Raw genomic sequence first — 12,290 nt, forward strand, 5'->3', positions numbered from 1 at the left:
TTGTTCAACATCCTTGGCCCTGGTGCTCTGCATTGCGTCCTTAGGTCCTTTTTCCAAAAATTCCCACTCAGTCCCGTTCCCTTTTTTTACAATGTCCTTGCTCAGTGTCCTTGGCCCTGGGCCCCTGTATTGCATCCTTAGGTCCTTTTTCCAAGAATTCCCACTCAGTCCCGAGCCCTCTTTTACAATATCCTTGCTCAATATCTTTATTTGATACTATTGTCCGATGTGTCAGATCGACTGTCGGCTTTCCCCTCTTCCTCAGTTTAAAGCCAAATCTATGACGCTCTGGACGTTACGTGCCAGCATCCTCGTCCCAGTCATGCTTAGGTGCAGTCCGTCTCTCCTGTAGAGCTTATTTTTTCCCAAGAAAGTTGTCCAGTTCCGCACAAAAAGGAAACCCTCCTCTTCGCACCATCTCCTGAGCCAACCGTTTATTGCTTGTAGTTCGCTCTGCCTCCTTGCGTCCGCTCTCGGTACTGGCAGGATTTCTGAGAAGGCTATCTTCCTTGCCCTCAGTTTCAGTTTCCTCCCTAGGATCCTGAACTGATCAGTTAGTGCTGTCCTGTTGTAGTTTCTCCTGCTGACGTCGTTGGTTCCAACATGGATTACTACAGCTGTCTCCTCTGTCTCAGCCCCTTCCAGGATCCTCTCAATTCTGTCGATGACGTCCTTCGTTCTTTCCCCCGGGAGACATGTCACTAGTCAGTCCTCTCTCCCTCCAGCTATGTGACTGTCCACTCCTCTCAGGATTGAGTCTCCCACTATGATAGCAGATCTCCCCTTCCTCAACTGTTTCTCTGGTCTCAGGTCTGTGTCAGTGGCGCAGTCTGCTAGTCCTTCCTCCGGGTCCTGTTGGGTCTCCTCCTCATCTGCCTGTCCAGATTCTCTGCAAGGTCCTACTCCCATGGTGTCTGGTGGATTCTGTCGTCCGCCTGTTAGTTCTCTCCTGATATGCTGGTGGTCCTGTGCCTCCACCATCCTGCAGGCCTCCTCGATGAACTTCTCAAGCTCTCTAACTTGTTCTGTGATGTGGTCCTCTCTGGCGGTGTCCTCAGTTGCCCAGCACTGCTCCTCTATGGTGCACAGTCCCTCCAGTTCCTGTACTCAAACCTGCAGTCTCCCGACCTCCTTCTTCAGGCTATGCAGTTCCTGACATCGACTGCATATGTACGCCTGCCTCCCGGAGGGGAGGTAGTCATACATAAGACATTCGATGCAGTATACTGGGTAGCTCCGCTGATTTTCTGTAGCCTCCATTTCTTTATCCTTGCTCCTATGGTCCCTCGGTGATTGATTTGGGAGTGGTGTCCGGCGTGCAGCTAGCTGAAAGAGTAGAGAGAGAGAGAGATAAGAATGAGAAGAGAAGAAAAGTACCTTGGTTTTATTCTTTTTAGAAGTTAGATTTTGCTGCTGGGCTGCCTGGGCTTCTTCTCAAGGCTCCTTTGCAAAGGCGCTCTTGCTAAGGCGAGCGCCTTTGCCGCTTGCCTTCGCTGCACGCCGAACGGCCGCGAGCCGTTGGCTCGACCTCTTTTATGGGGGAGCTCGGCTGTGACGTCGGGGGGGGGGGGGGGGCGGAATTACCACCGCGTTCCTCCATTTATTCCAAGTATTACCGATAGAAATCCCAAAATTATATTTTCAAAAATGGAATAGTATGATTTTGAGATTTATATGGGGAGGAAAGTGCCCAAGAGTTGGAAGAAATGCAATGTTTAAGTCTAAGGCGGAGGGAGGACCAGGCGTACCTTCCTTGGAGAATTATTATAAAGCCGCACAATTGAGAGTAATAGTGGAATGGCATTCATACCCACCCAAACTATGCGTAAGGGTAGAGCAAGAAGTGTTAGAAGGGATAGAGGGCACTAACGAATTGAAATACCTACCATGGGTAGAAGAAAAAGACCCAATTAACGTAAATAATCCTTTTAGTAGATGTTCTATGAGAATTTGGAAAAGTACTAAGAAAGAACTCTTAGGAAGAGAAAAACGTATCTTCTTTTCTCCTATGTTATATGAGTGAGATTTTATACCAAGGAGAGAGGGGGGAATTTTTTAAAAATGGGAGGCAAAAGGCTTGAAATGCTTTGGTCAATTTATTGATGAAGGGGGAATTAAAGCCTTTGCAGACCTTAAGGATCAATATCATTTGGAAGAGAGAGATCTTTTTCCTTATTTACAGGTGAAAAATTATATCCTGATATATAAGAGGATGGGTAAAGAAATTTTAAAGAAATCTGAATTTGAAAAGGGGATAGAGAATCCAGCTGTAAAAGGATGTATCTCTTGGTTATACAGAATTATATAATGTTGATAAGGAAGTGAAAACTCCATATATGAAAGCATGGGAAAAAGATCTGGGGAAGGAATGGTCAATAGATGAGTGGGGGGTAATCACAGTGCATCTTTTTCAAATTGCTAGAGCAGCCTCATTGGTAGAAAACGCTATTAAACTTTTAGTACGATGGTATATTACTCCGGTTCTAATTAGTAAATATACTAAGGAGGACAATGCTGTCTGCTGGAAAGGATGTGATGAAAGAGGTACATTCTATCATATGTGGTGGAACTGCCAAAAGGTCCAGAATTATTGGGAGCGGGTATTTTATTATGTGAGCAAGTTAATCCAAATTCCACTTAGAATGAACACTGAGAGGGCATTGTTGGGAGTAGGAGTGGAAGGGTTAACATCCTTTCAAATTAGCTGCTTGATTGAGACTGGCTCAGCATTGGCTTACCTCAAATATACCCAATCAGAGATATGAGAGATTGATTGGGTACAGTCTGTGAAAAGTATAGACTATCTGCCCTATTATCAAATCAATGGGCGAAATTTAGAGATATTTGGGAGAGGTATATTGAAATGGAAAAAGATTTGAATTGTATATTATTCTATCCTAATGAATTGGTCTCCTGAGAGGGGGGAGGGGGGTAGATGGGAGTGGGAGTGTTTTAATTGTTGGGGGTGGTAAGATGTGCTAATTTAGAAGTTTATTTTGAATGTATTTCATATTCTGTATGGAGATTATTGTAAAAATTATTAAAATTAAAAATTAAAAAAAAAATAAAAATAAAAATTATCTGTTACTGTCATGGGCCATGGAGGAAACACATATAAGAGCTCACTCTTTCGCCGTGACTGGACTAGGGCATCCAGCCATTTGCTTCTGGGCTTGGCTCTTCAATTGAAGAACTGGTTTGCCTTCTTGTTCTTCACTATAGCCATGAGATTGAAAGTTGGCAGACCCCATCGAAGAATGATGGACTGAAATGCCTCTGCAGATAAGGTCCATTCTCCCGTTTGCCTTCTGAAGTAATTGGTCTGGACAATTACCTGTAGGTGTATCTCTGCCCACCGGAACAATAAGTGGGCTTCCAGGCTCAGATGTGCACTCTTGATGCCTCCTTGGCAATTAACATACGCCACTGCTGTAGCATTGTCCAAGAAGACTCACACCACCTGTCCTTTTAGACTCTTTGCCAGCTTTTGCAATGCCAATCGAATGGGCTGAAGCTCCAGTATGTTAATGGACCATTTTCTCTTGGATGCCGACCACCGCCCTGGACTGGGCATCCATTGCAATGGCTCCCCCAGCTAAATAGGCTGGCATCTACTGCGAGAATCACCCACAAATTTATTCTGAGGGGTATGCCCTGTAATAACAACTGTGGACAGAGTCACCAACTAATACTGTTGTGGGTTTCTGGAGTCCACTGGAGAGTCAATTGAAGGGAGTCCATTTGTGGGCACCACCGACACAATAGCGTGTTCTGGAAATGATGCATATGAGCTTTCGCCCAAGGGACCACATCTATAGTGGCTGCCGTAGAACTTACTACTCGAAGATAGTGCCACACAGACGGAGCTGGCTTGGGCATCATGTGTGTTATCTGGATGCAAAGATTCTGTCTGTGTGTCTCTGGAAGACAGACCCAGTCTTCTCCCTTGTTGAATAATATTCCCCGGTATTTCAGGGATTGAGATGGAACCAGTTGGCTCTTTCAAAAATTTACTATCCAGCCCAGGCTCTGCAAGACTTGGACCACTTGAGCCACTGCTTGTTCCTCTTCTGAGAATGACAGAGCTCTGATCAGCCAGTTGTCCTGATATGGATGCACTTGCAATCCTGCCTTACAGGGATGCTCTGTTACCACCACCATCGCTTTGGTGAACGTGCGGGGTGCTGTTGCCAACCCAAAGAGAAGCGTCAAGAACTGATAATGTCTCTCCAGTACATGGAATTCTGTGTTCTTGAAATACGGGAGTCTGCAGGAAGGCTTCCGTCAAATCTAGGGAAGCTAGAAACTCCCATGGAGCCACCACTGCGATGACTGACTGCACAATTTCTATGTGAAATCATGGAACCTTCAGGGTCTTGCTGACATGTGCAAGATCCAGAATGGGTCTCCACTCCTCTCAGCCTTTCTTGGGCACTATGAAGTATATGGAGTAGCCCAAGCCCGACTCTTCTGGCGGTACTGGCACTAAAGTCTACAACTTTGCATGACTTTTCTGGGCACCCCACTGGAGTCTGTTAGGGGATGGGTGAACTCCAGCTTGTGTCCTCCCTGAATGATCACCAGCACCTAGCAATCTGACAAGATCACCTACCAGAACGCCACATAAGTTGAGAGCCTTCCTCCTATCCTCGGGGGAAGACTGTGGTCCTGGCATTACTATACCTTCTTGGAGGTTGAAGAGGGAAGAGGACTGGAGGATTGGCTTCACCTAGGCCCTGTGATTCTTTGTCTTGATCCCCGATAGGATAGAATAAGCTGAGACATTGCTCATGACTCTGATGAGGTTGTAGAGAGCATCGGCTACATAATCCACCCAGCTAGTATAAGCTGGGGCAAAGGCCCATGCATCTTGTTATGATAAGCATGTGCCACAAAAGAGGATGCTGCAGCTGCTTTGGTCCCTAATTCCAAAGCTTCAAATTGCTTCTTTAGGACCACATCCACTCTGCAATCCTGTGTATCTGTTAATACTACACCTCCCTCACTTGGCAGGGATGTGCGCTTGGTTACTTGAGCTACCAAGCCCCGAAAACAAATGTGGCCACCCTAATGGGCTAGCTGAGCATTTGATCACCTGCTTCTGTGAAGGAAAGGCTGAATCAGTAATTACTGTCCCCTCCCCGCCACAACTGTACCACGCGGCACAAAAATACTCTAAAGGCAGCAATTTTGCACAAATTTGGTATGAATCCATACTAGGAGAACCTAAGGACTCCATTCCAGCAGTTTTCCTAATAAAATTTTGAATTTTAAAGAAGCAGGGAAAAGTTGAAAAAAGATAGTTAAAAATCCAAGATGGCTGACGAACCCGAATCCGTGCCAAGAACGTGCTAAAAATGTCCCTTCCCAAAATTAAAAAATTACAAAAATAACATATTTCAAGTAGAGGAACATAGAGGAACACTTGGAAACCTACAAAACCCCTCAAAATTAACTTTTTAAAGATCAATTTTGGAGCCTGTCAGCTCCACTATACTCACAACTACCAGACACAGAGCTGCTGCTACGTTCATCCTTTTCAATGGCAGGTTCAGAATTCATTGCCACACTGCTGGAAATTCATCCTCCAAGTTAATCTTAAGGCTGCCAGTCAAACTCTGACTATGCCTGAACCACTGCGGACCACCGGATGCGCACCAGGACGAGCAGAGGTGCGAAAACGCAGCCAGCATGCTGCGGAACACTGCTGAGCCCCCTAAGCATGCTACACAGTCTGCCTCGACACCCCCCACCCCCACTTAACAGGGAGTGAGACTAGATCAGAGACGGCCCTGAGCTCCAAGGAAGACTAAGCAGACTGGCTAAAAGGTACCTTGAAGGGATCGGCCTGTCAGCTACAGACTGAAGTTTATGAATTCTCAAGCAGGCAGAGCTTCAAATCCATTTTAAAACGGGAAAATACCTGCGAAAGGGATGAAACTACATCTAATTAAAATAAAATGGGGAGAGCAGAATCTACACAGCTACAGTCATGCTTGCAGAAGAAAAGACTGCTAGAGGGTGCTAAAATAGCCTATGATGTACTCTGGAAGCAGAATGAAAAATCTGGAATGGATTTCTCTACAGCTCATGCAAGTAGTGGGAAATAACCCTATGGTCTAGAACAGTGGTTCCCAACCCTGTCCTGGAGGACCAGCAAGCCAATCGGGTTTTCAGGCTAGTCCTAATGAATATGCATGAGAGAAATTTGCATATAATGGAAGTGACAGGCAAGCAAATGTGCTCCATGCATATTCATTAGGGCTATCCTGAAAACCCAATTGGCCTAGTGGTCCTCCAGGACAGGGTTGGGAACCACTGGTCTAGAATGTCTCACCTATTACACTGGAACAGCAGTTATTCTACATAAAACATTATGGACCGGATTCTCTATAGGGCACCGATATCTGTCAATCACGTGCCAATCATGCAATGATGTCCTACAGAGAATCGCACCTCTGTGAAAGATAGGTGCTGGAAATGTAGGCCAGGGTTTTCCACAATTACATTTCCGGCACCTATCTATGCCATGAATCATGCCTACATAGGCACTTTACAGCGCCTAATGCCAATTCCAGTGTTAGCCATAGTGGAATTAAGCGCCATAAAACACCTGTGTAGGTATGATTCCAGTGCCTTTTATTCAGGTGCCAGTAGGCACTTTATTTTTATCAATTTAAATAGCGTTTCTCAATTAACTTAGGTGCTGGTAGGGCACCTAATTTTCAGTGCCATTTATTTAATATCCCCCTATGTTCCTGATCCCTTATTTTAACCCCTCTAATATCCTGAACCCCTAAATCATCCCTGGAAAAGATTCAGCTGAAAGGGCAAGTATTAATAGAAACAAAAGACATCTGTCAAGTCCCCCCTACAACCAAAAAGGTTCTGTTTATCCCCCACTCACTTTATCCTTGCCTCGAGGCTCTCAGTTTACTTAATGATGTCCTTAAATAGTTCTATACACTATATCCTAGGAATCAGCAGTGTATTTCCCCACATCCATCTTAATAGTGGCTTATGGAGTACTCTTTTAGAAAGTTATCCAAACCTTTTTTAAACCCCAAGCTAACTGCCTTCACCACACTTTCTGGCAATGAATTCCAGAGTTTAATTACACGATAAGTGAAGAAAACATTTTCTCCTGGTTGTTTTAAATCTACCACTTAGTAGCTTAATTACATGCCCCCTAGTCCTAATATTTTTGGAAAGAGTAAACAAACGATTCACATCTACTCGTTCCAATCCACAACCTGGCGCAAAAGGAGAAATTTATTCTTTATGTGAAGAAGATATTTTTAAAAAGCCAAAAGGTTAAAAGATCTCTCTCATGATAAGACACACATAACACTTTATTTTTATTCCACAAAACCTTCCAGTTCTATGCAGATAACAAAATAAGAAAAACTGCACAAACATAGTGAGCTACAAAATCATAATCAACATAACAAAACATATCAAACAGCCATCATTACTTCCCAATAAATTTTTGAAACAAATAAGTCTTCAGGTAAGTATCAACGGGCAAAACTCAGATTCCCAGCTAGCAGCCTGATAAGGAAGTAATCTCCCAATATGTGTCTTGTAAACACAGCCTTTGGGTGAGGGAAATGTAAAAAAGACCAAATTACCTAGAAGTAGTTGCTCCTCCAATCAGCAAAGGAATCTTTAAAGCCAGTCTTTCCATTTCTTTGGCAATAAAAATCATTTCATCCAGCGAGGGTGTGATGAGGCCAGAAAGGCCAATTATATCTGTTTTAGATTTGACAAAAGAAAATACAGTGAAAATAATATCATCATCAGAAAATAGCTTCTAATCTCAAAATAATCATGCTTTGATATCTGTACTCCTCCTCAATTCCCCTTCCTTTCACTGCACCTATTTTAGGCGTCATCTTACCTGGGTAAGCATGCTGAAGATTCTTTATCTCTTTCTTCTAGGTGGCAAAATTTTCCTAGGGTACAACTCCCAGTCATTCCATTGCTCACTAAGGCCCTGATGCTCAAAGCTTTGGTGCTTAGTCAAGTGTACAAACACCTTAGCGTGACAACAACGCAGAAACCTAGCCCTTTTTAATGCTCAAATCAAATGGCATTCAAATTTTATGCACACTAGTAAACAGAAAGCAAAGGGGGAGAAATATGCCTGCTGAATGTGCACGAAAGTTTCATAAGCCCAGCTCCTGTATGCATGCCCAGACAAAACTGGAAGGGAAGATTAGGTTCTTACCTCAATAATCTTCTTTCTAGTAGAAAGGCATATGAGTCTTGAACCAGTCGGTTATTCACCTTTAATTGAAACTTGAGTAGGAGGCATCTAAAGTTTTCAGCTCCGCCTCCTATATCACTGGGCTGTGCTGTAGCTCCTCAGTTGGCACGAAAGCAGTTGACAACCACTACAAGAGGATAAATAAAAAAAGAGGTGCACAGGGAACTCTCCTACAAAGCTAAGTCTGCTCTGCTCTGCTCTTAAATGATTATAATTAAATAAACCAATACCAACAGGAACATAACAGAAAACAAAGTCGAACTGAACAAGCCACCTACTGAGTGCAACCAACATGAACACTTATGTAGTTCTTAGTCTCTCATTTGTCCTATTTGTCATATTCTCACTAAGGATTACTTAAGAACATAAGAAATGCCTTCACCAAATCAGATCCCTGGTCCATCCAGTCCGGTGACCCGCACAGGCGGAGGCTTAATTAGGTGCTTCCTGATGAAGGCCTAGGTGTTCCCAGATGAGATCTAGATGAGATGTTTATTTCTCACCTTAATGAGGGTTCTCTGGAGTTTTTCACCTGGTTCTGGGTACAGAATTCAACCCAGCTGCTTTTGGCTGGTATTTTTATTTTTAATGGATCCTCTCTGTTAACTGAGCTTAGTCACTGTTTTTGCCAGCAGTGCACAGCTTGTAATGTTTACCAGCTTAAAAGAAATACCTTATATAATCCAAACATAGAGGTAAGTTTATTTAGCAGTAGCTTTTCTCAACTGCTTCTTTTACCAACAACTCCCAATCAACCTGCTTTCAAATCAACAGAAACAGACTTTTATAATCCAAACAAAGAGGTAAGTGAATTTAGCAGTGGCTTTTTCTCCTTGCCTTGTTGAGCTGTTTCTTTAACAGCACCTCCTCAGTCAATATATTTCAAATCAACAGAAAAACTTTTACAGTCCAAAACAGAGAAGTTAGTTTAACAGTGACTTCTAAAAGCATTTCCTTTCTTTGTTGTTAAGCAATATTACATTCCATATCTTCCACTTCCTCCAAGAGTCTTTGCCCCCTCGCCAGGTTTTCACTGCTCCTGAGAAGCTTTTCCTCTTGTCAGGCTTTCAATGCCCCTGGGAAGCTTTTCCCCTTGTCAGGCTTTCAATGCCCCTGGGAAGCTATTCCTTGACAGGCGTTCACTGCCCCTGGGAAGCTTTTCCTTGTCAGGCATTCACCGCCCCTGGGAAGCTTTTCCCTTACCAGGCTTCAGAGCACCTTTTTTTTTCTCTATATTGACCTTTCAGCAGCCCCAAGACTTCCTCCTTTCTTGTTAGCAGGGCAATTAACTTAAATTGGCTCCCTATGACTGTTTGCCTTGCTGCTCATCAGCACCAGCTGGGGAGGACTGCTGTGCACTCAGCCCCTCCCTAAGGCTATCTATCTCAGCACTGAGCTGAAAAGCCCAGTGCACTGTGGGACATGTAGTTCACCCCAATAAAGCTCTATTTTACCTTTGTAAAGGGCTAAGATGGGTTATTATATTATGATGCCTAATTATCTTTACTGTAGCAGTAAGCAACCTTGGCTTGCTTATCATAAAAGATCTTATCACTCTTCCGACCTGTCTGACAGGAAAATCCAGCATCAGGAAATACATACATGTCTGAGAAAGAAAGCAGGCTAAATGAAATCTGACAGGGCAGACCTTCAAGACTCATATGCCTTTCTACTAGAAAGCACAGTTACTTACTGTAACAGTTGCTATCTAGGGACAGCAGACAGCTATTCTCACATGTGGGTGATGTCATCCACGGAGCCCGGATGCGGATAGCCTCGCAAGCAGACTTGCTTGTAGAAAACTTTGAAGTTTCGAGTCTACTGCACCGCACATGCGCAAGTGCCTTCCTGCCCAGCACAGGGTATGTCTCCTCAGTTCAGATGCTAGCAGAGAAGCCAACCAGGGGAGGTGGATGGGTTGTGAGAATAGCTACCTGCTGTACCTGGATAACTGCCCATTCTCGTATGTGGGTGACCTCCAAGCTAATCAGAATGGGATGGTGGGAGTGTTGGCAACTTAGGAGAATAAATTTTGTAATACTCTCTGGCCAAAATGGCCATCCCGTCTGGAGAAAACAACTAGACAATTATGAGAGGTGAAAGTATGAACTGAGGACCAGGTGGCAGCTTTGCAAATTTCCTCAATTGTCAGATCTGAGGAAGGCTCTAAAGCCACCATGGCTCTGACTTTGTGGGCTGTGACTCCACTCTGTAGATGCAGTCCAGCCTGGGCATAGCAGAAAGAGATACAAGCAGCCATCCAGTTGGAGATGGTTCGCTTAGAAATTGGATGTCCCAACTTGTTTGGATTGAAGGAGACAAAAAGTTGAGGAGCAGATCTGTGTGGTTTGGTGCGTTCCAGGTAGAAGGCCAAAGCACGCTTACAGTCCAGAGTATGAAGAGCTTATTCTCCAGGATGAGAATGAGGCTTTGGAAAAAAATAACAGTAGAACAATGGATTGATTGAGATGAAATTCTGAAACCACTTTAGGTAAGAATTTAGGATGAGTACTAGAGAATGACACGGGGAAAAAATCTGTCCCCGTCACCGGCCCACCATCCTCTGCACCGCCCCGTCACCGCCGTTTCCTTCACCGCCCCGTCACCGTCACCGCCATCCCTTTCACCGCCCCGTCACCGCCACTGCCATCCCATTCACCGCCCCATCACCGTCCCCGCTGCATCCATTTTCCGTTTTCATCCCCTTGGCCCAGAATCCTTTTCCCTTTCACTCCCTCCTTACAGTTTGAGCCGGGAACACGGGTGATCGCACGGTCCTCGCAGCCCCCACCCGCCTGCCCAATCGATCGTAGTGATTAGCCAGCTCTCTCCCTTCTCCTCACCTTAGTTTGCAGGCTTTCTTTTTCAGCGACCTGCACGCTTTCCCAAAGAGCCGCACACGCGCGGCTGCTCAGTGTTCAATCTTCTGCTCTGCTGCAACTTCCTGTTTCCGGTTGCGTCAGAGCAGAAGATCGAAACTGAGCAGCGGCGGGTGCGTGGCTCTCTGATAGCGTGCGGGTCGCCGAAAAAGAAAATCTACAAACTAAGGTGAGGAGAAGGGAGAGAGCTGGCTAAACACTAGAATCGATTGGGCAGGCGGGTGTGAGCTGCGGGGACCGCGCGATCCTTCATGCCTCACTGCGGGGACAAGACCCATTCACCGCCCCGCGGGCGGTGAATGGCCTTGTCCCCGTCGCCGCAGCGACTGCTAGTTTTCTTCCCCGTTTTCGGCAGGTGACCCGCGGCTAAAATGCGGTGGCCGCGGGTAAACCGCCACTGTGTCATTCTCTAATGAGTACGTAAGACCACCTTGTCATGATGGAAAACTGTGAAAGGTGGATCAGCAACTAAAGCTTGCAGCTTACTGACTCTTTGAGCAGATGTGAGGGCAATGAGAAACACCACTTTCCAAGTGAGGTATTTTAGATGAGCCGTAGACATTGGTTCAAATGGAGGCTTCATCAATTGAGCAAGAACAACATTGAGATCCCAAACCACTGGAGGCGGTTTGAGAGGAGGTTTAACATTGAAAAGTCCTTTCATAAATTTGGAAACCACCGGATAAGCAGAGAGGGATTTTCCTTCAATAGGCTGATGAAAAGCAGCAATTGCACTGAGATGGACTCGAATGGATGTAGACTTGAAACCAAAGGTAGACAAGTGCAAAAGATAATCCAAAACAGAAGCCAAGGAGGTATCTCGAGGCTCTATGTTATGAGCGATGCACCATGTAGAAAATCTAGCCCATTTTTGGTGGTAGCATTGCCTAGTGGCAGGCTTTCTGGAAGCCTCTAGAACAGGGGTGTCCAACTTTTTGGCTTCCCTGGGCCACATTGGCCAATAAAAATGTTTCTGGGGCCGCACAAATGCTGCAGCAAGATACAGGAGGGAGCCGTCAAGATGGTAAACAACCAGGGGCAGCAGAGGAAAACACTGCATCGCCCTCAACCGAAGCCGCAAAAAATACTTCATGGGGCCACAGGTTGGAAACATCCCTGCTCTAGAATGTCTCGAACAGATT

General features: G+C 45.0%; 1 protein-coding gene across 4 annotated transcripts in view; it reads right to left on the reverse strand.

Annotated features, from left to right (window-relative positions):
* Nucleotides 1-12,290, reverse strand: part of MTR (5-methyltetrahydrofolate-homocysteine methyltransferase) — an 819,135-nt gene that overhangs the window by 138,472 nt on the left and 668,373 nt on the right. For all 4 annotated transcript variants that reach the window (XM_033935789.1, XM_033935788.1, XM_033935790.1 and 1 more), the window contains one exon: nt 7,632-7,752. In XM_033935789.1, coding sequence (XP_033791680.1) covers nt 7,632-7,752 — 121 coding nt within the window. The remainder of the gene's footprint in view (nt 1-7,631; nt 7,753-12,290) is intronic.

Source organism: Geotrypetes seraphini, chromosome 3 (assembly GCF_902459505.1).
Source record: "Geotrypetes seraphini chromosome 3, aGeoSer1.1, whole genome shotgun sequence".
Taxonomy (NCBI): domain Eukaryota; kingdom Metazoa; phylum Chordata; class Amphibia; order Gymnophiona; family Dermophiidae; genus Geotrypetes; species Geotrypetes seraphini.